Source organism: Pelodiscus sinensis, chromosome 2 (assembly GCF_052426305.1).
Source record: "Pelodiscus sinensis isolate ZL-2025 chromosome 2, ASM5242630v1, whole genome shotgun sequence".
Classification (NCBI taxonomy): Eukaryota; Metazoa; Chordata; order Testudines; family Trionychidae; genus Pelodiscus; species Pelodiscus sinensis.
In genome coordinates this window covers 99,837,985-99,865,972 of record NC_143053.1, presented here as the reverse complement: position 1 = coordinate 99,865,972, position 27,988 = coordinate 99,837,985, and the positions used below count along the sequence as shown (strand labels likewise).

At 42.9% G+C, this 27,988-nt stretch overlaps 1 protein-coding gene across 5 annotated transcripts in view; it reads left to right on the top strand.

Annotated features, from left to right (window-relative positions):
• The window catches only part of MBP (myelin basic protein), a 169,056-nt gene that overhangs the window by 66,153 nt on the left and 74,915 nt on the right, over positions 1 to 27,988 (top strand). For all 5 annotated transcript variants that reach the window (XM_075921091.2, XM_075921095.2, XM_075921093.2 and 2 more), the window contains exon 3: positions 19,454 to 19,541. In XM_075921091.2, the coding sequence (XP_075777206.1) occupies positions 19,454 to 19,541 (88 nt within the window). The remainder of the gene's footprint in view (positions 1 to 19,453; positions 19,542 to 27,988) is intronic.

The window sequence follows — 27,988 nt, the reverse complement described above, 5'->3', positions numbered from 1 at the left end:
TTTAGAATAACAGTGATTATTCCGAAATAATGCTGCTGTGTAGATGCACCCTAAGAGAGAGCTTCAGGTAACTCGTAGATTTTTGTCAGGCATTCTGATATAATTACATCTAACTTATTTAAATGTTCTTGAACCTGTTTTTTCCATATTCTGCCTTGTGTTCATTCCCTCTCCATGTTAATGTTGTTTATATTAAGCATATGGTCACAATTTTATAATTTTTAGTGAATGCTGAAGCAAAATAGACAATGAACACCTCTGCCTTCTTGGTGTCATCCATCATTAGCTCTCCTTCCCTGTGAAGTAGTCATTACCTGTTTCTATTCACGCATGGTATGACTGCTTCTCTTGCCTCTGTGTGTGCCTGGATCTTCCATGGCCATTAGTTCTATATACTATTAAAACAGAGGCCAAATATTGTACATTTTTATATTATTTCTCAGCTCTCTCTTTTTTTTCCCCACTCTTAAATATCGGGGCATATCCTCCTAAACCACAATATATTATAAGAGTGCTCCTTTCTTTCTTTTTCAAAAATTTGCCAGTGAGGAATTCCGAAGGGGTGAGATCAATTTTTGTATTATGGAGCATAAATGTCTTGCTATTTGGAAGACATGAAAGAAAAATGCCTTCTTGTCATGGTCTTGTTTTTGTAGTGTAAACGAAACTTACTAATGTAGTAGAAAAACCTTCCCTATTTTAAGATGAGTAATAGTGTCTATCTCCAGATGAATCATCTGTCACCTGGGAGTGGGAGGCACTCCCAGGTATGATATTTGAGTGACTCATTTCACAAATACGTAGTCCTTGCCTTCATTCAGTTCCAAATAATATGCAGGAGAGAGAATGAATTCTTTTTATTTCTTATATTTTTATACATCTAAAATCTTGTTCATTGCTGCTAATGAAGAACTAAAATTGATGTCGTTTGTTGCTAGTCTGGAACCCATTTTCATGATTTCTTTTTTTTTTTTAACTTGAAGTTTAGGTAAATATTAAGAGTTCATTTGTAAATTGCCATTTATGTATGTGCTCTGTACTGTATTACTCAATGTACATACCAGAAGAGGGCAGCCTTCTCCACATGCTTTCATGCTTTCACATTCCAAACCATTACTTGGTTTCCAGACAGAAAATTTTGAATTCAAATCCTAGCTCTGATACTGATGAACTGGACAAATCCATTTATGTTTATGTCTCTTTCTCCATCTGTGAACTATGAAGAGTGTTATTATCTTAACCATCGAAATGAGGCTGTCTGAGGTTTAATTGATGTTTGCATATTGCAGCCTGTGAAAGGGTCAACTAACCACTGATGATGCAGTTGGCTAAAAAAAATCATTAGATAATCCAACTTTCTTTGGGGACATGCCCAGAGTAAGCATTTATACAGCATTTGTCATTCCATCCTTGGTAATTTTTACCTCCTGAGACTTCTCTGTTCCCTTCTGAGATGTGGATGCTATATTGTTTGTGTAAAAACACTAACGTATTCCGATTAATATTGCCACTTTTGTAAGCCTTTCTTTCGTGCATTGCAATGATTATCTGGCGACGTTAGATTAATTTGTTTACATTCATACAGTCTCTAATCCTCTGTACTGTTGCATTTCGTAAATACCTGTAGTTGATAGTTCTGCCCCACACTCTAACAGCCATGTTATCATTTTATCAGTCTTGTTTCTCCACCGAGTTAAAACAAAATGAGAAAAATAAAACAATCTTTGCTTTTGCATGAGTCACAGATCTGATGCTCTTTACACAAAGGTCTCTGACTAAAGTTTTGTACAATAGGTATTAACCAGGCTGTCCATGCTAAAGGCAGTTCTTCTGTGCTGGTAGGTAATAAGGTTATTGGGAAAGTCAGTTCCATCATTTGAAGTCTAGACTTCTGATTTTTCACTTCTGCTCCTGCCATTAAATGCATATATGCAGTCTCGCTTTCCTGGGAGGAGCCCTGTTGATAAACACTGGGACTTATTGCAAATGCAGGCATCTGTCTGGGTAGTATCCAGTTACAGGACCAGACCTGACTGCATGTCTAATACAGACTTTGAGAGCAGTCCGTATTCCATCTGGAGGGGACTTGGGTACCTAACGTCTCAATAAATATTTGCTCAGGCTAGGTCTACACTATAGCCTTTTTTCAGAAAAAGCTACGCAAATTGTGCTCTGCAATTTGCATAGCTTTTTCCGATTGCTTTTCCGAAAGAGGCTTTTCCGCCATTTGGCCCCGTCTAGACGGGGCCAAATGGCAGAAAAGCCGCCTCCTTTCGGAGGAACCCTTATTACTCGTAGAACGAGCTAGACAGGGCTCCCCGAAACCTTGCAAAAAAAAAGTGAAAGAGCAAACGTCCCCTGGACACAGCAGAGTTTTTCTGGTATCCCAGAAAAACCCCACAGTCTAGACGTACCCTCTGTTAAGCAATCTTGCTGAGAGAGGCACCATATGGGGAAGTTGTTAGCTCCATAAGAAGGGTTTACTCTTCACCTGTTAGTAGGTTCTGAAATAAAAGAACTTATGAAATCAAAAACAGAAGGTAGGGGTTGGCCCTCTCGGTGCATCTTGCTTGTTTGTTTGCTTTTAATTGGCTCATTTTTCTTATAGTGAAGTGTTCAGTGGGGAAGATTCTGTTGCATTGTTTGTGTCTTTATATTAGGAGGGGATATCTTATATTGTGCCCCAAACATCAACATTAGTCTAGACATTTCCCAGAATAATGCATGACAGCTGGGAAAATTCAGTATCACATACAAGCCTACTGAGAGTTTTTTCTTTGTAGGTGGATTTGTTGGTTGGGATTTTATTTTTCTGTCTCTAAATTAATTTAGATCTACTGGATGATTTCAATTTACAAAGCCCATTGCAGTTTTTTTCATCCGATATTCATTTAATCTGCTTTTTGTTTAGTCCTCTGCGTGTGTTTCAGTGCAAGTGCTCCCAGGCTCTACAGCACTTTTCTTGATATGATGTTTGTGTAGGATAAGGAAAACAGGAATTGCTAGGTCACATAAGGGCCTCGGCAAATGCCAGGCCCTTTGTCTAAATTGCGTTTTGTAATGGCACTTTTGTTCGCCCTTATGGCCTGGATCCTGAGTCTTTTAATGATTTCACGAGATTAAGTTCAAAGACTGTAAGCACTTTGAGTTGTTAAAATTAAGTGATTGTAAATAGGTAGGATTTGCAAATCCTACCTGTTACATTAAAAAACCTCAACATTAAAAAATATTAATAATGTAGAGTCAAGCACTGAAAAGGTAGGAAATGAAAGATATGTAGTTGTCGGTTCAGCATCAGTTCTGAGCCTTCATGTGTATGCTCTTTGATCATTTTTAACTACGTGGCCCGTGCTATTTTTTCCACATGCCCCCTGCGTCATTCGATGACTAAGTAGTCAATTCATTATTTGTCATGTTCAAGGTGTGACCCCAGAACATTTACACGCTAACCAAATTCTGCTCTACCTACATAATTATTGATTTCTTTACGGGTGTTTCTGTGGTTCTTTGGCCATATTATGTGAGTGCTTCATAAGCGTTAATGACGTTCTCTTCACAACACCCTTATGAGATATGGGGTGGTATTATTCCCATTTTACAGTGGGGGATCTGAGGTGCGGTGATAAGAACAAAAATTGTGTTGAGATGGCTAGATTGCACACTTGGTGTTTTGTATATTTTGTACCTCACCAGTTGATTTCAGTTGCAGTTGTGAGTGTTCATCACTTCTGCAGATTTAACCCGTTATCTCATAGTGATCATCAAAAAATGTGAAAAGCATGGTTTAAATTTCTTTCCCAACATCACACAGGACATCTATAGCAGAGGCAGGGATAAAATCCAGGTCTCAAGGGCAGAAGACCATCTTTCTTCCTGAAATTCCCTGCCTCTTTCATTACACACCTTCCAACTTTTTCCGCATGCCCCATGTCATTACAACTGAAACAAATGGAGCAGGAGTCCTATGGACAAAGGCTTTGTCTACACTTGCTGCACTTTAACATTACAGTGTAGTCGTGGTTCCAGTGTCGAGACACCTTTCCCAGCACTTGAGGAGAGCCATCTCCACAAGGGGCATGTCTACATTGGCAAGTTACTGCACTGAAACTAGCTGTACTTAAGGGGGTGATTTTTCACACCCCCGAGCAAGAACAATTCAGAGCAATAACTTGCCAGTGTAACAAACACTAAAGCCTCATTCCTTACATAGTTCCCAGGGCTGACCAGGAAGGCACCATGTATGATGGCTGGCAACATTCAAAATAACATCCCCAGCTGGCCACTCTCTTATTGGTGTGCTGCTCCTCTGTGATCATTCTGCAGTATAACTGTGCCTGATAGCAGACCCCTTCTTAGTGTTCTTCCTTCAACTTCCTGCTGTGTAGACAGCGCCAAAAGCCGAATTAAGCTATTTCGACTTCAGCTACACAATTAACGTAGCGGAAGCTGCGTAGCTTAATTTGAATTCAGCCCTGCTGTGAAGACGTACCCTTAGAAACTATTAAGATACTGCTGTTAGAATAAAAGATATATAGCAGGTTGTTATGAATTAGTACATGTAGCTGTTGCTACTAACTAATCTTATGATTCAAGTTTTTGGGACCAGGTTTACTGTCATACTTTGAATCTTTTTGTGTGTGTGGTTTTTTTTTTTTTCCCATATAGGTACTAATGTCAGAGGGATGTAGCTGGATTTGTGTTTGTTTTACCGGCTTGTGTGGAGTCCTTTAGAAGCAGAGACACCTTTTATGCTACCAAAAAAAAAAAATCAAAATATGTTTCCCAGACCAATTGTTTGCGGTCCTCTTTTCTCTTCGTTCTGTACTCCTTTTGAATCCGAGAACAAAAAAGCTTCCCTTTTATGCCGTAGCCATATTATTCCCTTAAAATACATTTGAGTATCTATATTCTAATTATCTGATGCAACTCCATTGACTTGGGGAGAAAAGAGGAGCAAAGTTACTGGCCTCCAATGGAATTTTTTAAAAAGTGTATTAGTGGCATTTGCTGCCCGTCTCTTGTTTAGACAGAATTGACCCTGCTGCTAATATGTTCAATTGCTTTTTGAGCAACCCTACTTGTGTTACATGAAAAGCAGGAAAATCAAAAGCTAGTACTTATCTAACCTGCTGAATTTAGACAGAGGTTGCTCTGCATCCCATGGAGCATCCCGTGGAGCAGCTTTTGTCCGTGGGAACTTCAGCGTCCCCAAAGACAGTGGCTGCTGCCACCCCCTGCTGCTGCCTCTGATACAGAGGCAGCAGCGAACGGTGGCAAGGGCTCCCCAGGAGTGGAGCTGGGAGTGCACTGGCTGCTGGCCCCGCCCCCGGGGACTATTGAATAGTCGCTAAGATTCCATGTGGTTACACAATTATGCAATTACATGATATCTAACATTCCTAATTAAGACTCAAACTTTTGTGGGTAATCACATTTAATATATATGTGTAGTTTTACTAGTGGCGCACTCTCCCCTTTCTTACTACATATTAATATTTTTGGGATCCTTGAAAGAATTTTCAGCGTGTTCTGTTAGATAACACTGAAAATTGATTGAACCAGTAAAGGCAAAAGATATGACTCCATGGCATCCTGTTAGCTCACCTATTTATGCTTCAGTGTCACAGCACTTGAGTTATTTTAGTTTACAATGTCCTCATACTGTGCATGCTGCAGTTCTTAGACAGAAAAGGGAAAGAAGAGCAGCCGTAAGTAGTAATTTCATTGCTATTATTGATTTGTTGTAACCTTTACATAATTTTTGATCTTGAGGATTTTATATTTGAATTTTCGATGGCCTTTTTACAAAGCCAGATCGCATTAGTCATTTTTTGGGCAATTTAGGCCTGAGTTTTTAATGTATGGCAAATGTTATCATTTTGTTTATTTCCCCCACTTTTAATAATCCTGATATTGATGCTTTATCTGCCTAACTATAGGGTACACACATGAATTGTCCTTCTAACCTGCCCATTTTTGGATAAGGTTATTGAGAAGTGTGTGAAGCGACAACTCCAGATAAATTAGGTCCCCAGGTTTCCTTAACTGCCCTCAGTCCTACTTGATATGATATTCACATTGAACTGATCTCAATGGCTGACGATCTTCTTCTAGTGAAGAATAGTGTCAGAGTCTGAATGGACTTCTTAGATTTAATCAGCAGCTTGCAATATACCATTGATTACTCTGATCCTGGCACTAGGGAAGGAATTGCGTTTGGTATTTGTTATTACGTTTCACATAGATCCCAGAGAGAGGTGTTAAAGGCAATTGCTCCTCCTTTTAAAAAATGTTCATGAGCAGTTTCACCTTTGCTGTCATCTCTTTTTGTTCAATGGGTATGTGTAGCCAGACATGAACCCCATCTTGGTTCACACCCCCGCCCCCAGAGAGCAAGAGAAAGGCAGTCAGCCTTTGATGCCCTGGGAACGCAGGTGTGCTGCCTGTCCCATACTCTACCATAAACAGAAACCAGACAGTAAATGGGCTAGCTGACGACCCGGGGCCTCCCGTCGCCCTGATGGCTAGTACCAGTAATTGATACGCCTGCATTGTCCCAGGAGAGGAATCTTCGCCCATCACATACCAGAAATGCCCATTGTCTGCATTTTCCCAGGTGTGAATTATGCTTTGCACCCTTCGTGGGAAACTTGGCATTCAAAGCCATTTTTCCTAATTGGCCACTTGAGACCAGGAAGAAGCCTACGTGACCCAAGGGGTATAAAGAGGGGTTTAGTAGCCTACCCCATTTGAGCTCCAATCATCTACACCTGCTGGCAGGTATTGATTATCTCCCGAGGTCTGTGGGACGCCCAACCTCGCCCTACTTGAGAGAAAGACGCTGGCCATGCCAAGTCTGGAACGCAGGGGTGAAAATTATACCTGCTAGGTGTCTATTTTGCATGCATTTAATAAGAGCTCAGAGAACCAAAAGGGTTTCATGGTACCTATAAGTGACTTATTAGTGTAATTTCTGTCCTGTCCTTTGTAGTAGCTATGTTATCTGTAACACAGTAGTAGCATTTAACAGCTAAGTTTACCCTGTAACAATAAAATAGTAACTGTTTAAGCTTTAACCTGACTCCTTCAGTTGCTGTAACAGAACCAAGCACAATTTAAAAGAACTTCAGCCGGTCATAAGGGACCCCGGTCTCAGCAGTTGAAGTCTCGGGTGTATAACACACACACACACACCACTCACTGCCCTGACTATTGGCTGACAGTATGTAAGGCCACTAGAAAACATACTGAGGCAATTTGGGCTACAGCGTTGTCATTATGCTGAAGGACCCATGACCTACACTTTCTTTCCATCAGATGTAGAGGTGTCTTAAGGGTTTGTAAAATTCTGAAATGAAATTTTGGACTTGTTCAGATATAAATGTATATCTATTTTATTTTGCTCTCTCCATCACAATTGAAATGGAGCATGGTCCCCAAGACTTAGGGTACCCATGCATAAGTGAAGATTAAGACTCTTATTCAGGAACATGCAGCATGTGTTTAAGTCCATTTCTGTTCAGAAAAAGTACTTAATCACATCTTATATTTCATTAATGGAACTTAAGTTGTGCTTAAAGTTAAGCAAATACTTAAACACCCTTCCTGATGATGGATGCTTTCATAAATTGGGGCCTGAATGTTTTACCTTATTTAAATCTCATCCCAAATGGGAAAGAGGATTGTATGTCTTATAGACCGATCATACAAAATAAGCATATTCCCCCACAATTACATTTTGAATCCAACCTGACCATCATGATTAAGATATCTACTGTAACTCCACTGAAGTTATTACTTACATAATGTGCCTTTATTTTAAAATTACCGCAAGCACTTTGTCGTCCTGGATGAAGGAATACCTCTAGGCACTGTTCAACCAATGTGAGGGAATATGTTTTCACTGTTCTATTCATTAGCACAGGGGGAGACTGTCAAGGGGCATTTTAGGACATCAGAAAAGGGAATTAAAACAACCGTCTAAAACTAGATTTTTAATTCCTTCTCTTTAATGGAAAATTGCTTTTAGAACAACTGGTCCATGCTGCACCATTCTGTTTCCATACATGATTGCAAATTTCAGTTAACCCAATAATCAAGTGTTTTCCTGAATATTCGTATCAATATACAGTAAACTTCTGATAATCCGGCACCGTTAGGACCCAGAGGGTGCCGGATTATCAAATATGCCAGACTATCGGAAGGGGGGGGCAATGAGGGTTCTGGGGTGGAGTGGGGGGGATGCCACCCCAGACCCCTCATAGCCCCCCCTTCCGATAGTCCGACTCTGCCCCAGGCATCCCTGATTCAGCCGCTGCTGGTCAGTTTCAGCAGCGGCTGAATCGGGGACGCCTGCAGCAGAGCAGCTGGAGTGCTGCCGGGTTGGTCTGGTAGCGCCGACACTTGGCGCTGAGACACCAACCCGGTAGCATCCCAGCTGCTCTTGGGGACGCCTGGGGCAGAACAGCTGGAGTGCTGCCGGGTTGGTCCCGCAGCGCCGCTCCTCAGCGCTACTGGACCAACCCGGCAGCACCCCAGCTTCTCTGCCCCAGGTGTCCCCAAGTCAGCCACTGCTGAAACTGACCAGGGGCTGATTCTAGGAAGCCGGGGCAGAGCAGCTCTGCCTTGGGCTCTCTGGAGTCAGCCACTGGGCAGTTTCAGCAGTGGCTGAATCGGGGACAGCTGGGGTGCTGCCGGGTTGGTCCCACAGCCCTGAGGGGCAGCACTACGGGAGCAACCCAGCAGCACTCCAGCTGCTCTGCCCCCGGCTTCCCCGATTCAGCCCCTGGTCAGTTTTAGCAGCGGCTGAATCGGGGAAGCTGGGGGCAGAGCAGCTCCAATGGTCCGGCTGCCCAGAGCACTTCCGGGTTCCTGATGGTGCCGGACCATCAGATGCCGGACCATCGGAGTTTTACTGTATTTGTATTTAAACATTATGTAAAATTTAATTTCCATTTTTTGTGGAAGAAGTCGTGCCACATAGACTTGCTTAACGGTTTCTGCTCTGCCTTGTGCTAGACTTGAGTTCTTGTCCTGATCCTTGTCTAGGGCTTTATAGGTATCTTTGATATCAATTGTCTATGCTTATTCATAGAACTGGTGTAGCACAAATAACAATGCCAACTCCCTTTGATTCTCCCGACACGGAAACCTGAGGGCTCGTGAGGGTGCAGTTCAGACCTGTGAAAGGTTGCATCACCACTTGTATTCTAACCATGAATGCCTCTGTGACTCAGGTCCTAGGGAACCACACTGAGGTTACTCAGAGCAAACTGCAAAGAATGGGGCAGACAATCCCTGAAGCTGGTGGATATTTCAGTTCTTAGATTTACCCAGCCAGCACAAAACAATTTCTACTATACCTTACCGGATACTTAAGTCAGTACGCAGTTTCCTTATAGCAACCCAGCCTTGAACTTCTAACCAGACACCCATGTCAATTATGATAAGTACCGGATGTCTTATTCATCACATAATAAATTTCTACTAACCCCGAAGGATTGGACACATTACCTCCCAAATAAGCAGATTTTGCCCAAATACAAGCTTACAGACTTTACGAACTTTAGTTAATTCTTAAGTTCGTTATTTATTAACTTAATTATTCTTTCTTAAAAATAAAAGACAGAGTATTGATTAAAATGTCATTATACACACCAACATGAATATAGTTTTGAGATCAGCTTCATAGTAGAGATGATAAGCTTTGTAGTTGAAAGAGTTTGTTTGGAATTAGTCCGTATTAGGTTATATCCAGTGTTCATATTCAGGGTGAAATTTATTAACAAAAAAGGTTAATATTCTAAATGAGGTAAAGTATAGGAGACCGTTGGAAATGGTGACAAGCAAATAAAAGTGAAAACACATCTAAAAGTCTAAAATTTAATCTAGCAAAGTTTTGTATGTAAATTAAGGTATACACACATTACTCTGCTTTTCGAATAGGCCTGTTTTAACAACTTTTACTGAGCCAGTGCTGTCTGGTTTTCAACAAGTAATATACAGGGGAAGAGAAAAGAAGGAAAAAAAAAACCCTGTCAGTTAAAGTGTCCATGCTAAATGAGGCTAATAGAATAATATGTAAGAGCTTGATATTTAGCTTTTGATGTAATTTGGGTGTTGAATACAATGGCTCATCTAGTTCATATCTTTGTTCAAGCCGTGTGAGATAGTCTTCACATGCAAATTTGATACTAGTTCTGCAGTTTCTCTTTCTCTCTAGTTGATTGCTGAAATTGTTTTGTAAGAGAATAGCCATCTTTAAATCCATTAATGAGTGCCCAGGCAAGTTAAAATGTTCTCCAACAGAAACCTTGCCCAGGCACTCATTAATGGATTTAAAGGCAGCTAAGATGCTATATGACCATTGTTGTGTTTTAAGTCAGTGTTTCTCAACCTTTTTATGTATATAAAAAGCACCCCTTTAAAAAAAAAAAAAAAAGATTATAAGTACTCCGAGTTCCTACAGTTTGCAGAAACAATTTTTTTCTACCATTGCAACACATTTGTTTAAACAACTTAATTGTAGCTGGCCGGGTGATGAAATGTTTGGGAGTAAAAGGTACAAAAACAATGAAGCACTGTAAAACTTAAAACAAAAATTCAATTTTCTCCAAATTTCAGTTGTTGATGTACTCCCCAGAATTCTCTCGAGTACCCTAAGGGTACTCATACCACTGGTTGAGAAACACTGTTTTATGTTACAGACTAACACAGCTACCCCTCTGAGATATTTTAGCATGATATTGTTGGCTTAAAGTTGTTAGTTTTCAAATGTTGCCTCATATGACTTAGTACAATCTAGACCAGTGAGGGGTTGTCAGTCTTGGGTGTCCCATGATGTTTTGCTGCTGTTGCGTCTGACTTAAGCAGTTCACAAACAGCCTGCCAGCATGCAGATCATACTGTGAGGCTTTGTCTACACTACAGGGTTTTTGCGCAAGGAGCTTTTTGCGGAAGAGATCTTCTGCAAAAATGTCTTGCGCAAAAGCACGTCCACACCTCAAAAGCGCCTCGCAAAAGCGATGTGTTTTTGTGCAAGAGAGAGTCCATGCTGCATGGACATTCTTGCGCAAGAAAGCTCTGATTGCCATTAACAGTATGGCCCTGAGAGTACCTATGCTTTTTCTAATAGGCTCTTTTTGCGCAAGATACCGCTGTGGAGTGTCTTCACCTGCCTTTTTGCGCAAGAGCTCTAGCGCAAAAAGGAGTTATTCCTCTTGGGGAGAGGAATAACTCTACCGGCAAAAGCCCTTTGTCCTGTCAACTTACTGTATTATTTTTATTTATTTTTTTGGGTGCAAAAACGTGCTTGAGATGTGGATGTGCTGCTGGTTTTTGCACAAAAATGGAGCGTTCTGTGTAAAAACCTTGTAGTGTAGACATAAACCGAGTATCTGTGTTTAGCTACAGCCCTGGTCCAACAGCTCTGACTTCAGTGGCCTGTTTAGCACACAACACTCACCTAGCTTCCAGCAGTTTTTGGTGGTTCTTCGAGTGCTTGCTCATGTATATTCTAAATAAGTATGTACATGCCATGTGCACAGTTGTTGGAAGGTGTTTTCCTCTTGCAATATCCCTTGGGTCAGCTGTAGAGCTCTTTGGAGTTGTATCTTTATGGCAATGTGTATAGACTGCTGCTTAACTCTTCAGTTCCTTCTTACTGCCATTGTTGGTTGTTGGCACAACTCTTCTCTTACTGTGGCAAGCGATCCCTAGTACTTTCTCCTTTGTACCTGAAAATAGCTAACTTGGCGTTTCAAGTAGTTGATAGCGTTAGCTAGAGCTGTTGGGGTTTTACCCATTTGTTCTCCCCTCCTGGGGACTAGGGTATGTTTAGGTTGCAAGTTTTCAAACCATGTGGGTCCTACCAGAAGTCTATGCATAAGGACAAGACCCCCTCCCCCATGACTCTTGCTTAAAGTGCTTGTGGGAGGCTAACCAAACTGATAGCTGCCAAGGCTTCCACCCCAGAACCTAAAAAGAGACACGTTAAGTTAAAACTGCTCCTCATGGAGTCTCTTCTCTGTCTCCAGCAGTTGGGTGCAAAGCATACTGGCCTCATTGAGAGACACCGTGGCACTGAAAAAGGATGGTGGGGCCAGAGATCCTCTGCACTGCTACTCCTGGGCAATGAAAACCTCCACCGCAGCTGAGTGGCGCTGCTCACGCTCACCAGTGCCGTGCAAGAAGCAGAAGAGAGCTGAGAGGGGTGTTTGCAGAGAATTAGCACTGGAGAGCACGAAAGGGCTACTAGAGTGTGACCTGCACTGGGACACTCAGCAAGCACCTGCTCCGGTTAAGCCAGCAAATTGACTCCAGCTTTGCAGATAGTTCTGTCAAGTCTGGTACTGGTGGATTCCCTCACATGGGAAGAGTCCACTAGAGGAGCTGGATCTTCCATCCTCCCTGGATAAATTCGAGGTAGCCAGGGACCTGAGAGCTATGGCAGTTCTGCAGGTGCCAGCACCGCAGAGAAGTGCTGTGCCTTCCAAAGGCAAACTGGCCATAATGTAGCACTGGTCACCATCCCCTCAACATTGCTCCCTGGAACCGCCATGTTCCGCACTGCTGTGGTATCCAGATTCCTCTTCAGGCTCAGAGCCAGAGTTGTGCACCTCTAAATGGAGTTGGCACCATTCAAGACAGAAGGAGGGACAGCAGTTCTGCATAATGCCCTGATGGCCCTTCTGGATCCCATGGGTTTACCAATGAGCCCTGGGGCTGGACTCCAGATTTTTGGTGGTGGCTTCAGAAAAATGGGCTCCCTCTGCCCTATATGGCCCAGAAGTACCCTTCTCCAGGTCCCACCCTCACTATCTCTAGTCAGTGATGTGATGTGGAATTTATCTAGGAAGACACATGATTTGAGGTCTCTGGTCTCTTGCAGACGTTTTGCTGCACATCAGTTTTAGGAAGCTAAGAGCAATTCACTTTGCTTGCCAGATTTTCCTTACCCATCTGGAGCGCAGATGTGTATTGGGATTAACTGACAATATAACAGCGATGTTCTATATAAACAGGGTGGTGCTTTCGCCTCTCCCCTGTGCCAGGAAGCCATCAAACTGTAGGACATCTTCATTGCCTGCTTAATACATCTAGATGTATCCTACCTTTCAGGCTCTCAGAATGAACTGGCTGATCATCTCAGCATGCCCTTTCACAATCATAAGCAGTCCTTCCATCTGGATTTTCTGATAAACATCCCCCAATGGTGGGGTTTTCCCCAAATACGTTTATTTGCAGTGATAAGAGGAAGTGTCAGCATTTCTGTTCGTTCCCAAATCACAGCCTATGTATGGTTTTTTCCCCCCCGCTCTTAGAAGAGTCACCAATGGGTACTGCTAGAGGAAAACTTCCAAGGACTGTGCATGCATTGCATTTATACCTACTTGGAATGGACATAAGCAACACCTCTCAAAGAACAATAGTTAGGAGAACGCACGTAACAGTTTTTTATTACTTTCAGGGCTGCATGCACTCCTGCCCTTCTCACTTGTACACCATGTCCTGCTAAAGAAGAGCGAGACCATCAGTTATCTTAATAGTGCTGATGTGGCCACACTAGTGCTATTTCACCACATTTCTAGACATGTCAGTGGACAAGTCCATAACCCTGCCCCTGGTCCTGAACTTCATGCAGGACCATCATTGCCTGCAGCATCTCAATCTAGAGTCTCTCCATTTTATGTCATGGAAATTCCATGTCTGAACCCCTTGGAGCTCATGTGCTTATACCCTGTTATGGAGGTTTTCTTAGTAGCAAGAAAACATCTCCTAGGGCCATGTATTTGGCAAAGTGGAAGAGGCTCTAGTTGGTCATTACAAAAGGACACACCATCTTTACAGTCATCAGTTCCCCTTACCCTTGATTATTTGCTACGCCTGAAACAGCAGGGTCTGTCAGTGTTGTTAATAAAAGCACACCTCACTGCTATCTGCTTTCCATCTAGTTTTGGCCGTCCATTCGGTTTTTGCTAACCCCATGGTTGTCCGCTTCCTCAAAGAACTGTATAGATTGTACCCTAAAGAACGACAGTGAATCCCCTCTTGGGATCTCAGCCTGATGCTCTCCAGACCGATGGCCCTCCCTTTGCCCTGGAAAGTAGGGTTCTTGATGACTATGGCTTCCGCTAGGAGGGTGTCTCAGCTTAAGGTCTTAACTTCTGATCCCCCATATATACTGCCTTCTATAAGGAGAAGGTGCAGTTGTGGCCACGGCCAGCTTTTCTCAAGTTTTGCAATTCCATGAGAACCAGGACATATTCCTGCGTTCTATCCTAAGCTGCATGCTAGCAACTGGGAGTGAATGCCCCACTCCCTGCAAGTCAGGTGAGCATTAGCCTTTTACATCAAAAGAACAAGGCCATTTTGGATATCAACACAACTCTTCATTCCAGTTGCAGAGGATGAAGGAGCTTCCAGCATCGTTCCAAATTTCCTCATGGAGTGTGACCTGCATCAGGGAGTCACCTGCTTGGAAACAACATGAGCAGGCACTCAAAGAAAAAAATTATTTGCCTTCTTGTAACTATTTTAACCTCTGTTGGAATACTTCAGCCAAAAGGAACTTAAGAAGCAGCAGATTGGCAGGGACCTATATACACCACCATGAAAGCATGATTCCAGGGAGCTCCACAGCCAACCCCAATGGGTACCTCTAGAGGAAAAACTTCTGAGGTCTTTGCATGCACACCTACTTGGAATGGAGATAAATAACACGTCTCAAAGAACAGTAGCTATGAGAATGCAGCTATGATCCCCGACACATTCTAAGTCCCTAATTATGCCCCCTCCCTCTTATTCTGAACTGTGAAACTCTGTTCTGGGCAGTTCAGATATATTAGATCGGTTGTCCCTGTAAGGAAACGATATACAACTTCCTCCTTTTATATGGGCATTCCATACAGCTCAGTTTCACCGCAACAATGCATTACCTTTGGCTAACAAATGAAACAAGTGTATTTAACAAAAGACTATAGGATGTTCAGTGAGTAAAAGTATTAAGGCATTAAAGTCGGAAATGATTACAAGAAAAATAAAGATAAAGCAGTTCCTAGTACTGAACTTAACAAATTAGATGTATTGTGAGGCGAATGTCTTCCCACAGGTTTTTAATACATTGTTGACCAAACTCTCAGGCCAAGATCTGCTACCAAGATCCATGGCTGACTCAGTTTCTTTCATCATCTAAGGTGAAAAGAGAGGGAGAACCGCATGGGCTATTTATGCTTATACATGCCCTAGTTCAGTTGCTCTTTGAAATAAATGCATTTTTCTGTGATTGACCTCCTAAAGAAAGTTCTTTCCAGCTTAGAGCAGTGAGACATGGAGTCTAGTGGAAGAAGGGAGGCTTCAGGCTGTTTTCAGGCTGTGTACACTGCAGTAAAGATTTTCTTAGTTTTCTTTCTTCCCTTTCTTGCTGTCTGAGGATTCTGTTTACAGTTTATACGCAAATTGAGGTGCACATACTTGCCGTTAAGGCCTGCTTCCCCACATCTTCCTGTATGGGATTGTGTGGGTTTGAACATCTGCCACCAGCATCATTCAGGGAGAATTGATAACTTTACATATAAAGTTGTTACATTCATTCCACCATGATAGTGACCAGCAAGTTATTAATTTTCAAATGATACCTCCCAAAACTTATTTTGTGTAAAGATGTTACAGTAGTGTGTAAGATGTGAAGATGGAATGTTTTGAATCATACCCATACATAGTCAATCTTCAGCATATCTGTTGAGATTGTCAAGAGATGCAAATTGGAATACGGACACCAGTCTATTAAGAATTTAAATACATTCTATCAGCTCCTTTCATGTTAGTCACTGAATAGCTATCACACACTTCATTACTACTGACCTTTGACAAAACTGGTATCCTCAAAGTGAAATATCCTGTAGGTAATTAATTACCAATCCCGTGAATCATCCAGTTCTTTGAATTGAATAGCTTTCTTAGTGATCAGCTATTTGAGTAGTTTAAAACTGTCTGCTCTTGAAAATTGAAGTAAAAGCCTTTTGATGTTTCTTTCTTCCTCCTCTTTTTAGCTCTTAATGAACCAATTCCAGAAATACTTAATACTGCAATAGTCATTTTTGGGTCCTTTTCCAAATATTTAATTATGCGTGATGCCAGGCTCTCTATCTGCATACATCTGTTTTGAGTACGTCAGTAGTATGCATAATGCCAGTATACAATGGATGTTTATTGACTGTCATTGTTATTACTTAAAGTCAGTGACGTATATAGCAATGAGGTTGGAATGGGAACTGAATGTACCGCATGCTCCCATTACAGAACTGTTTGTTGTAAAAGCTGTTAAGCTGTTCTTAAGGTGAAAACTTCTAAAGTTCTCACTTAAAACTAACAAGTCTTGCTAAATTTCCTAAATATATGTAGAATTTCTTCTTTCTGCTTTTGAGAAACCAGGTTAAAGAAGAGATCAATGAAAAATGAGCTGCATTTGTCCAGTCTCACTCCTTATTAACAATTTGTATTTCAATACAAAATGTATTTTGGATGCAAAATGTATCCAAAGTTCCCTATCTTGATGGGGGTCCCATAGTACTAGGTGCTGTAGAAACAGAATAAATTATGGGAAAATCCTGCTCTTATTCTAGTTAATGTAAGTCATGCCATTGGCTGACTGCACCGTAATGAGGATTGCTCCCATGATTTAAGCCCTAAAGATATTAGTCTAGATGGCTAAGAGAAACATACAGCCTATGTCTCCACTGCGTACTAAGCTCAGGCTCTGACTCAGTTTTGAGCCCAAGCTCCCCTTCCCTATACATGCAAATCAGAAAGACTTTGCTCAGTAGGCAGTCAACGATCAGGACCCTGGGGTGGGTCAGAGTCTAGAGCCCGTGTCCACCCCATGTAACACTCATGTCCAAGACTTGTCATTTTGTGCTGCAACCCCAGCTCAAGCTGTGGACCCAAGTCAGGAGGACCCTGTGTTAGCACGTCAGTGAGACTCAGGCCTGCGTTTGTAAGCTCAGTTGAGCTGGGTAGTGAGGGCACTCAAGCATTGACTCGGAAACACTGAGAGTATGGGTGTTCAGCTTAGTAGACAGCCGCAGCTGGCCTGCATCAGCTGATTTTTGTGCTAAGGGGGCTGCTTAATTGTGGGGTACACGTTTGGCTTGGGCTCCAGCACCAGTTCTGGGACCGTTCCACCTCACGAGGTCCTAGAGGCCAAAATGTATGCACCACATTTAAACAGCCATTAGCTGGAGCTCTGAGCCAGTGGGGATGAGGCAGCCACAGGTGTTTAACTGCAGTGTAGACCTACCCTTCATCCACAAGCCTGGGCCCTGAAGAATTAATGCTTCTAGTAATGGATCCAAATCCATGCAGTGTCTCAAAGGGCCATTTCTTCCTAGTGACTGTGTAGTGGTGGTTCCTCCTCAAACTATCCCCTTATCCCTCAGGTCTCCCTTCTGTCCAGCTGTCTCAGTGCCTCACTCAACAGCCTTCTTCCATTGAGCGCACACCACACAAATGGACTCAGGCCCTCTGTGAAGGGGGCATGATGAAACAGCTAATAAGTAGGAGTCTGCTGAGTGACTGCAAGGATCTGGTTGTGTTAGCACAAGTCCCCTTGTGATCTGGCAAGCATGGGCCTCTGCAGAGCACAGGGAGTGTGTTTTTTCTCCAACTCCAGACCCCTCACGTGGTACAGAACTGCACTGGCTCCAACGCTGGAGACTGTGAGGAGGGAGGGAGAGAGGATTTGTCCACAGGTCTAAAAATGAGAGGCATTTATCACATCACCTGTTACAGTTGTATAAATACTATCATCACTATTGCTCTTGATTTGTATTACTGTGTTACTTAGAGGCCCTACACGGACAGTTGTCCTGTTGGTGCTAGGTCCGTATGGCGCAGTCCCCACTCAGGCCTCTTGGTCTGGGACATCTTCTGGTCCACAAATCTGCCAGAGAGCCTTCTGGTGCAGTCACCTGTTCTTTTATTGTTCCTACCACCTTCTATGTACAAAGCTTACAGTCCATTCAGTCAGCTCCTCCATCTGCTTGGGGGCACACTCAGCCGCACCCTGGCGCCTTGCTCCTCCCCCCCGCCCCCATCCAGGCTTCCTTCCTCTGCGTTATCTAGCTCTTGCCCAGTGAGGCCCACAGCTGCTTCTAATAGCCCTTCAGGCCTGGGCTTGCTCAGCTGTTTCCCCTCAGCCTCTTTAGCCAGGCCACAGTGGCAGAGCTCTGGCTTAGCCAGCAGTCTGTCACAGCCCTGTCCAGGCCTGAAGGAAGAGATAGCATCTACTTCAGAGAGCATGTAGAATCATAGAATCATAGAATAATAGGACTGGAAGGGACCTTGAGAGGTCATCGAGTCCAGCCCCCCGCCCTCAAGGCAGGACCAAGCTCCGTCTATACCATCCCTGACAGATGTCTATCTAACCTGTTCTTAAATATCTCCAGAGAGGGAGATTCCACCACCTCCCTTGGCAATTTATTCCAATATTTGACCACCCTGACAGTTAGGAATTTTTTCCTAATGTCCAATCTAAACCTCCCCTGCTGCACTTTAAGCCCATTACTCATTGTCCTGTCCTCAGAAACCAAGAGGAACAAATTTTCGCCTTCCTCCTTGTGACACCCTTTTAGATATTTGAAAACCGCTATCATGTCCCCCCTTAATCTTCTTTTTTCCAAACTAAACAAGCCCAGTTCATGAAGCCTGGCTTCATAGGTCATGTTCTCTAGACCTTTAATCATTCTTGTCGCTCTTCTCTGTACCCTTTCCAGTTTCTCCACATCTTTCTTGAAATGTGGCGCCCAGAACTGGACACAGTACTCCAGCTGAGGCCTAACTAGTGCAGAGTAGAGTGGCAGAATGACTTCACGAGTTTTGCTTACAACACACCTGTTGATACAACCTAGAATCATATTTGCTTTTTGTAGTCTTAGTTTAGTACAGAACAGAATACTGAATTACAAAAATAGGGATGAGGGAGTAAAGACAAGTAATATAAGCATCTTGCCAACAATAGATATAACTAAAATGGTTTCCAGTGAAAGAAGTGGAGGGAAAAGGTTACTTATAAAATAATTCCTTGTGAAAACGCAGAGCAAACATATAACTGTGGGTTTACCACCACACAATCAAAGAATGACAGAAGGGGAGCTTCTGGTGAACTGTTAGATTGCCCCAAACTCATGAAAATAATAGAATTCTATTTTTTTCTGTATCTACTCCTGTGTATATGCATGGCTGTGTATGAAATTGTAAAAGCCCTGCTGAATCAATGTTTCATAATTCATTTAAAAGTGTTTTCATTTCAAAAAAGAAGATAAGCGAAAAATCTGCTTGAAGGTTTGGATTTTCTGTTTTGGTTGATTTTTGCTGATGAATACTGTCAATGGTATTTCTTGAAGCTGCTACCTGAAATGGTAGGTACGGTATATCTAAGGAAGTGTTTGTGTTACAGGAGACAGACGTGGAGGAAGCTGAAAATAAAGAAAGCCCCAAAGCAGCCAGGCTAACCAAGCAACCTTCGGAAGATAATGAAGTGTTTGGTATGTATTCTGAGAAATGGAAAATAAAGCTTGCATTGTAGTACACAGTAAAAGTACATTATAGTTGGTTTAACACATTTGTTCATATTCCTCCATAGTTTTTGCTAAGAGAGAGAGCATGTTTACATCTAACACTTTTTCTTATACACTGCCACAAAAAACATTTGTTTCTTTCCAAAACAGTCTTCACAGGAGAAAATCCATTAAAGCCATTGACAGTAGTAGTATGGAGTATGAGATTCAAGGTTTCTAGCCAATGGATCTCTGGGCAGCATTGTTTTCTAGATCAGGAACTTTGGGAATCTGGGGGAATTGCGGCAGCCTTGCATGTAATGCTGCAAAAGCTGCTCTAGTTTTAAGAAATGTGGCTAGTTCTACCTCATGGGGAAGTACAGCATGGAATTTGTTGTTTGCAGAGTGCAAAAGGAGTAGAAACTGAGTAATTTTTTTCTTTCACTAGATGTGGAAACAATGCATTTGATGATTTAAACCTGCAATGAATAAAATTAATTTTCAGGGTCAATTCTTCTGTCCACTGTAAAGTCTTCTGAAGACTGGCATATCAGCTTTCGGAGTATATTATTGCTATGAATGCTCCCAGCTTTCCTCTTCTACACTATCTATGGTTTCTGGGCTTCCCTAGACAGTTTTATCTAGGGGAAAGAAAAACATGCAAGAAGGGGTTAATATAAGAAAATGAATTCTGTTTCTGTGAATGTTTGCCTCTTTCTATACTTTGTTGACAGAAGAGCTGCAAAATTATTACTGTGTTCCTATCATATTAATTTAAAAATCCCCTACAGCCTTTGCAAAGCTTGTGCAGTCTTATTGAGTACATGTCTGTCTTAAGTTTACGTTAATTTTGTCAAACACTTTCAAGCTGTTCTAATAGGGCTGAAACTTAATGACAGTGAATCAGTCATTGCTGGCTTATTGTGGATACAAGAGTACTGCTGAGTGTGTTCTAGTGGATCCAAGTGCTCTTGGAAAGAATTCTGTAGAATAGGTCAGCACGTGGGATGCTTGGGAAATGTAGCTAATAAAATTAGCTACACCTGCAGCTGTGGGGAGAGAGAGTTCTGAGGAAAGTCTCTAGGGTACGCTGCCTGAATCAGTGAGCTAAGAAGAGTTGGCTACACCCTTTAATTTCAAGAAGTTTTTGTATTTATTCAGGTGTTAGCTGTTTGTTTTTATTTTCCCCTTTTTCCCCACCCAAGATTTAAAGTCAGCTTATTTTTTAAAGGTCATATCAAAATGTAGAAGCATCAGAGGCATAGCGAGGGTGCTATGTGCCCAAGGGCAAAGGTAAAATTTATGCCCCGCTGCTGCGTGGCGGGGCCCTGAATCTGGTGCACGGCCAAGCCCGACCCTGAGAGGAGGAGAGGGGGAGTTTATACCGCATCTTCCCCCTCCAGTTTGGGGCCGGGCCCTCACGCGCACTAACCCCCCGGCAGAGATGGAGGAGGTTGGAGTTGGGGGCAGAGAGGTGGGGAGGAAGCTCCAGCCGGCGACAGGCGGAGGAGAAGCAGGCGAGCCGAGGGATTGCAGGGGGAGCACAGGAGGACTAAAGTGGCGCCCCCCCCCCCCCAGCATAGCACTTGGGGGAACCCCTCCTCCCTCCGGCTACACCACTGAGAAGCACAGTTGTTTACATACTGTATTCTGGCTTTCCAAGAGCCAAAAGGGCTGCTTCTCTCATTAAGGGTATGTCTAAACTACACCCCTCTGTTGGCAGAGGGATGTAAATTAGACGTATCGAAAGTGCAAATAAAGCTGGGATTTAAATATCCCGCACTTCATTTGCATAATGGCGACTGCCATTTTTTTCGAAACCGAGCTTTTAGAACCCCCCCATCATCCTGGCAGTTTAGACGAGGCATTTTCGACAGAAATGCCCCATTTCAAAAGATCCTGTACCCAGTCTAAATTGCTGTTTTTTTCGAAAAGCCCCGTTTCGGGGAAAAAAGCGGCAGCCGCTATTATGCAAATGAAGTGCAGGATATTTAAATCCCAGCTTCATTTGTACCTTCGATACGTCTAATTTATATCCCTCTGCCGACAAGGGTGTAGTTTAGACGTAGCTTAAGTAAGTGAAAATGAAGAAATAATATAGAACATCCAGGATATTGGTACTCGTGCATGTTACTTCACATCACTAATTATTGGGTACATGGGTACATTGCAATAAGGGGTAAATACCACTAATAAACATCCTGTTGTACAATACAAAATCTTCACGAGTAACTAGCATCTTATCCTAAAGTTGTTGTGAGAATATGCTAATGTTATAAGGTATTCATAAAGTACATGCAAATTTATGGTGCCATATAAATTCTGTAAAATATATATAAATCTTTGATTCATAATTTGTAAGCTATAAGTCTTCTGTTTTAACCAACCCCCAAGGCTCTTGAAATTACTACAAATGGTCTGGTAGCACTTTATAGACTAACAAAACATGTAAATGGTATCATGAGCTTTCGTGGGCACAGCCCTCTTCTTCAGATGATTGGAGTTTTCTAAAGAAGTAGGCTGTGTCCACAAAAGCTCATGATACCATCTACATGTTTTGTTAGTGCTACCAGACCATTTGTTGTTTTTTCTGTACAGACTAACTCGGCTACATTCTGAAGCTTTTGGAATTACTTGTTTGTTTTGAAATATGTATGCACATGGCCAAGATTTTTCCAAAGAATTAGGTAATTTTGGGTACCATAACTTTTGTATGCCAAACTTTGAGATGCCTTGAAGGCTCTTGATTTTCAGAATTTACTGAGGACCTGCCTTCTGAGATGGAAATGGACATCTGACAAGCACCTAAAAACAACTAGTCATTTCTAAAAAATATTGGGCATATACCTCGAGTGGAACTTCTGTTTAAAAAAATGCATGCACTTGTAACTATCTTGTTCTTCCTGTTTTGTTTAGCTCCATATTGTTTATTGTTTGTATTAAAGGCATAAGTTTCAGGGCCTTGCTACTTCCATTTGAATAATCTCCCAGTGGTCCCTCATTTTCTATGTGTTTTTTTTTTCTCTCTACTTTCATTTCTGCTCCCTCTGTTGATCTGCTTCATCTGTGTAAACTCTTCAGGATGGGGCAAGAACTGCCTCTCATTATACATGAGGGCCATAATCTCATTTTGGATGTTCACACTGACCAGATGAAGAAGGCAAACCAAGCTGTAGCCTTTCAAAGGCTGGAGGAGCAGCACCTCTTGTGTGGTGTTTCCCAGAAGCTTGGAAGAAATGTTGGCAGACAGATTTTTTTAAGGACTGTATTATGCATTTTAGAAATTGGCCTGCTTTGAGAAGTGACTGGGAAGAACCATGCTACTATATAATTCAAAGGAAGGAAATCAAAGTCAAAATATTAGGGGGTGTGTTCTCTGTGTTTTAAAATATTCAATTTACAAACCCATAATATTTTTACTCCGCCCACTTTATATTTAGCCTTCATTTTTGCCTATATGTCCTACTGATCATAATATAAATGTAGGGCTGCAAGGGACTCACAGAAATCATCTAGTTCAGCCCCATGCATAAAGGCAGGATCAAGTATATCTAGACCATTCCAGACAGATCTTTTGTCTGACCTGTTCTTTAAAACCTCCAATAATGGGGATTCCACAACCTCCCGTGGAAGCCTCTTCCTTAACTTAACTACCCTAATAATCAGAAAGCTGTTCCTAATTTCTAACTTACCTTTCCCTTGCTGCAGATTAAGCAGATTTTGTCTTCTCCTGTCTTCAGTGGACTTGGAGAAGAGTTGATCACAGTCCTCTCTGTAGAAGCCCTTTACAGATTTGAAAACTGTTGCCTGATCCACCCTGAATCATTTTTTCTGAAGCTTAAACATGACTCCTTTTTGTAACATTCCCTCATAGGTCAGGTTTTCTGAACCTTTTATTATTTTTGTTGCGTAAGGATGGCACACTCTGAATGCAGGAAAGAATTTTAGTTCAAATACACAGTCTTGCATTAGGAGTCTTTGCTTGCAGGGATCACAGGGCAACAGGAGCCCCAGATGAGATTTGAAAGTACTCTTCGCCTGATGGGGTTTGAACACCTTAGCCGACCTTTTTTGAAAGGGTGCAGCACGTAACTCCCATATAGCTATGACCTATAGGCCTGGTCTCGAACAGTGGGAGTGTGCCACCCTAGAGGGGCATGGAAGAACATATTTTGTGGGGAGCAAAGTGGGGCCTGGGCCATCAGGAAGGGAGTACTGCCAAACCCTGCTGTGTCCCCAGCTCTGCTTTGGCCCACCCTCCAGCCCCAGTGCTGGCCCTGACTTTGGTCCAGCTGGGAGCAGGGCTGGCTTTAGGAAGTGCAGGGCCCAATTCGAACCGTTTCGACAGGGCCCCAGCAGCCAGGATTTTTTTTGTTACCCCCCCCCCCCCCCCCCAAAACACACAAATTAATTCTGGTTGAGCAAAAACAAACAAACAAAAAACCACAGCGCACAAAGAAACAAGTCAAAGCCCCTTTCAACCCCACAGCTACAGGGCAGAGTCCTGCCTTCCAAACGAACCCAGGGGCGACTCCCGCGGCGCGCACAAGCTGCCACACTCTTCCTCTTCACACTTCCGGTTTTACATGTGGGGCCCAATTCGGGGGGGATTGGGCGAATCGGCCTAAAGTTGGCCCTGGCTGGGAATCTGTTCCTGGCTCAGGTGCAGCACCACCCCCAACCTCAACATCTAGCTCCTGGCAATGATTTTGGCCCCACCTTTGACTCCCTTAAACATGGTGCTGCCCCCACCTGGAGCTGCAGCCCCATTCCTGGCTCCAGTTCCTGACTGCAGCTCCTGGGGAGGGAGGGTGTGGGCAAGAGTAAGGGAGGACACGATGTGTGAAGTTTGGGGACCACTGATGGATGAAGAGACTAGCACAACCACTAACTCACAGGAAACAGTAGCACTGATTCCTTGTGGTTGAGCCCCATCACAGGACTGATTGGGTGGGGTCCCTTCCATCTTCCCCTTCCCCGTTTGTACCTAGATGCAGGGCCTGCCACATTCTGACTTGAGGCTGGCTGCTCCAAAATCATAGGCTGGTATTCATAAACCAGCCACAAGGAGGCAGTACTTGTCTTTCCCCGGGAGAGTCCCAGTGCACAATTTCTATACTACAGGCAGTCCCCAGGTAACGTACAAGATAGGGACTGTAGGTTTGTTCTTAAGTTGAATCTGTATGTAAGTCGGAACTGGTACATATTGTAGGGGAAACTCTAGCCAAACATTTCTCCAGAGCTCAGTTTTATTCTCCCACACCTCACTTCCCTCAGTCCTTTATTCTCAAGCTGAGGTGTCTGCTTAGAAAAGCCGCTCTGCGTTTCCCTGGTCTGCTGGGGGAGGCGCTAGCTTCGCATCTCCCTGGTCTGCTGGGGGGAAGCAGCTAGTGCGGGGTTGCCTCACCCCGTTTGTAAGTAGGGATCCGATGTAAGTCGGATCCATGTAACCCGGGGACTGCCTGTATATGTTTTCCTTCTCTAAAACACACATCGTTTGTTACACTAGACCAGACAGCATTATGTTTTTACCTGGAAAGCAGAGAATGTTCTGTATCTTTTATAGCACTTGACATACAAGATTGACAGAACTGCCGTTTTTAAGCAAAGAGTTAAGAGAAACCTGTTGTGGCAGTTGAAACACTTTTGATTTTTTTTTCCTCCCAGAAGGATTTGTTTCTCTAGAAGGTTCAGTTAGCTTGAATTCTTTGTTTCATTGATCCTTGTCAGTTGGGGTTCAGTCATGGACATAGGATACAAAGACGGCACGGAGCTCCTTGATTGATAATCCTCTGCAGGGAAAGGATAAAGTTCTGGTGTTCATTACAGTTTTGTGTTATCTATTACAACTGCTTTGGTAGGCATGCCTGTTAGGAGTCATTGATTCATGTGCAGAACCCAGCTGTGCTTTACATTCCTTCCTGCCAGCAATTACTCAGGACACATCTACACAGCGGGTCTAATGTCAAATTAAGCCACGCAACTTCAGCTACGTCAATTGTGTAGCTGACGTCAAAATAGCTTAGCTCGGCTTTTGGCGCTGTCTACACATCAGGAAGTTAAAGGAAGCCCGGTGGCTCTTACGATGTTTAATATGCAGTGCTGTAGCGTGGATGGCTCCTGGAGCTGGCACAAGCTGGGACTGCTTAGTGCCGGCTCCTGGAGCTGCCCCGACTGTGGCTCTGCATTAGCAGTCCTTATTGTCTAGTCATGTAGTCAATACAAATTAGTTGGATTATTTAGATCCTTAAAACAGAGGTGGACATAGTCTGTGTTGCAGAGAGCTTAGTGTGTAGGTGGGGTGGCTGCTGCAATGCTCTAATCTATTGTGAATGTTGCCGATATAAATATTGGGGTTCCAGAGCTGCAGCAGGCTGTCACTGAACAGTGCCTCCAATACAAGAGGGAAATTTTCAAAAATGCCGGTAATTCAGTGAGCATTTGTAGCTTCAGGAAAATTGTGGTTTCTACCTGAACTGTTGACGTAAATGCTCTTTCATGGTGATCTGCAGAGTTTCATCTTCTCATGCAAACTATTTAACATGTGATAGCTATTTGGAGGTGTGTTGCCCTCAATGCCTTGAGTGCACTTATTCTGTTGCCCTCTCTCTGTCTCTTCTTATATTCAACCTAAACGATGATGTTTCTCTGTATTTGAGTCTGCCAATAGGAAAGCAATCTTAAATGGAAGTTCCATAAATGATATGGGGGAGGAGGTTAATGGTTAAGATTAATGCTTTAGATTCCCAAATGAAAGCAGTGGCCCAAAGTGCCTTCAATCATTTGTTGTGCAGGTTGCTGTGGATTTGGCTCTCCAATATGATTCTGGCACCTCTAGGCTAGACTGAGATGTATTGTACTGCTGGGCTGTTCCCTGGCTTCAGCTTGCAAAGAATGAGAATTGAGCTAAAACCAGAATTTCCATCTGGGAAAAATTCTGATATTTTGACATTTGTGTTTAATGTAGGATGAAAAGTCAAAACATTGACACTTTTCCTAGAACAAAAAATGTTTTTAAAAAGTCAATTTGGAAATGTTAAAACACAATGTTTTGATGTTCCTGAATCAAAACATTTTATTTGGGGTTGTTGTGAAAAATCACAATGTTTAGTTCCTAGGCAGTTCAAAATTAAATGTATCTCCTAGCATGGTATCTTGTGAGAGTTTTCATGTGGGAACTGCATTCCCCTATTTTTTCCTAAGGGCCAGGCTGGACTATGTTTCCCAGGGTCTACTTCATGGGCAGGCAAATTCCGGCCCAGGGGCTGGATCTGGTCTGCAGTGTTGGTCCATGGCAGGGCCCCACCTCCATGTTTATCTGCACCTCTGCAGATATTGGAGGATCACAGTTCTGGTTAGCCGCGAATTGCTGTTTGCAGCCAATATAAGTAGCGGGAAGTGGTGTCCCGGATTGCGACGTTTCCCACTGCTCGCTCGCCACTCGGGGTCAACCAGAGCGGCAATCCTCTGTTATCTGCAGAGGGCAGGTAAACATAGTGGTGGTGGCCCATCGAGGGTTAACCCTGAGGGCTTCTCTCCCCCCCCCCCACCTTTTTTTTTTTTTAATTGCCCACCCCTGGTCTACTGTGACTGCACAATTCCCCTAATGCCAGGTCAGAAATGTTTCAGGGTTGAGCCTACCTGCAACAAAATATTTTATTTTTATTTTCTTCCTGGAATGCTAAAAAACTACAACTCTACAAAGAGCATGGTTGCCCATCTATGCCCATCTGGGGCAACCAGATAATGTAAGCATGTAACACCCATTCTCCCCCACGTCTACTATCTTCCTGCTTATTCTTGGAGAAATTGATAGTATTTATATGTAAAACCCTACATGTCTTGAAAAAGCTACACTCTCTACAGTGCATCTCCCTGGTTTCTAGCAGGTGGCAATTACAGTTGTCTGGAATGTTCTTGTTGTCTCTCTGACAGGGTTAAACTCCAGGCCACATGATAATGCGTTCATATGCCGAGCTCTGACACACAATTCTGGGTGACCCTCTCCAAAGCCTGAGTTAAGCAAGTTTCTGGGAACAATGCATAAAACTATAAGTGGCCATATTGACTTAGACCATCTAGTCAGTATTCTGTATTCCAACAGTGAGCACTGTCAGATGCTTCAGCAGGAATGAACAGAACAGGACAATTATCAAGTGATTCATCCATCCACAGTCATCCAGTCTCAGCTCCTGGCAGGCAGAGGTTTAGTGGCACCCAGAGAATGGGGTACATCCCTGAACATCTTGGCTAATAGCTATTTACAGACACATCCTTCCTGAATTTACACAATTTTTTAATGAATCTAGTTAAAATTGGGCCTTCACAACATTCCCTGGCAAAGTTACCAGGTTTGAAATACTTCCTTGTGTTTGTTTTAACCTGCTATTAATTTAAGCAGGTGACACCTATTTCTTGTGTTTATATGAAGGAGA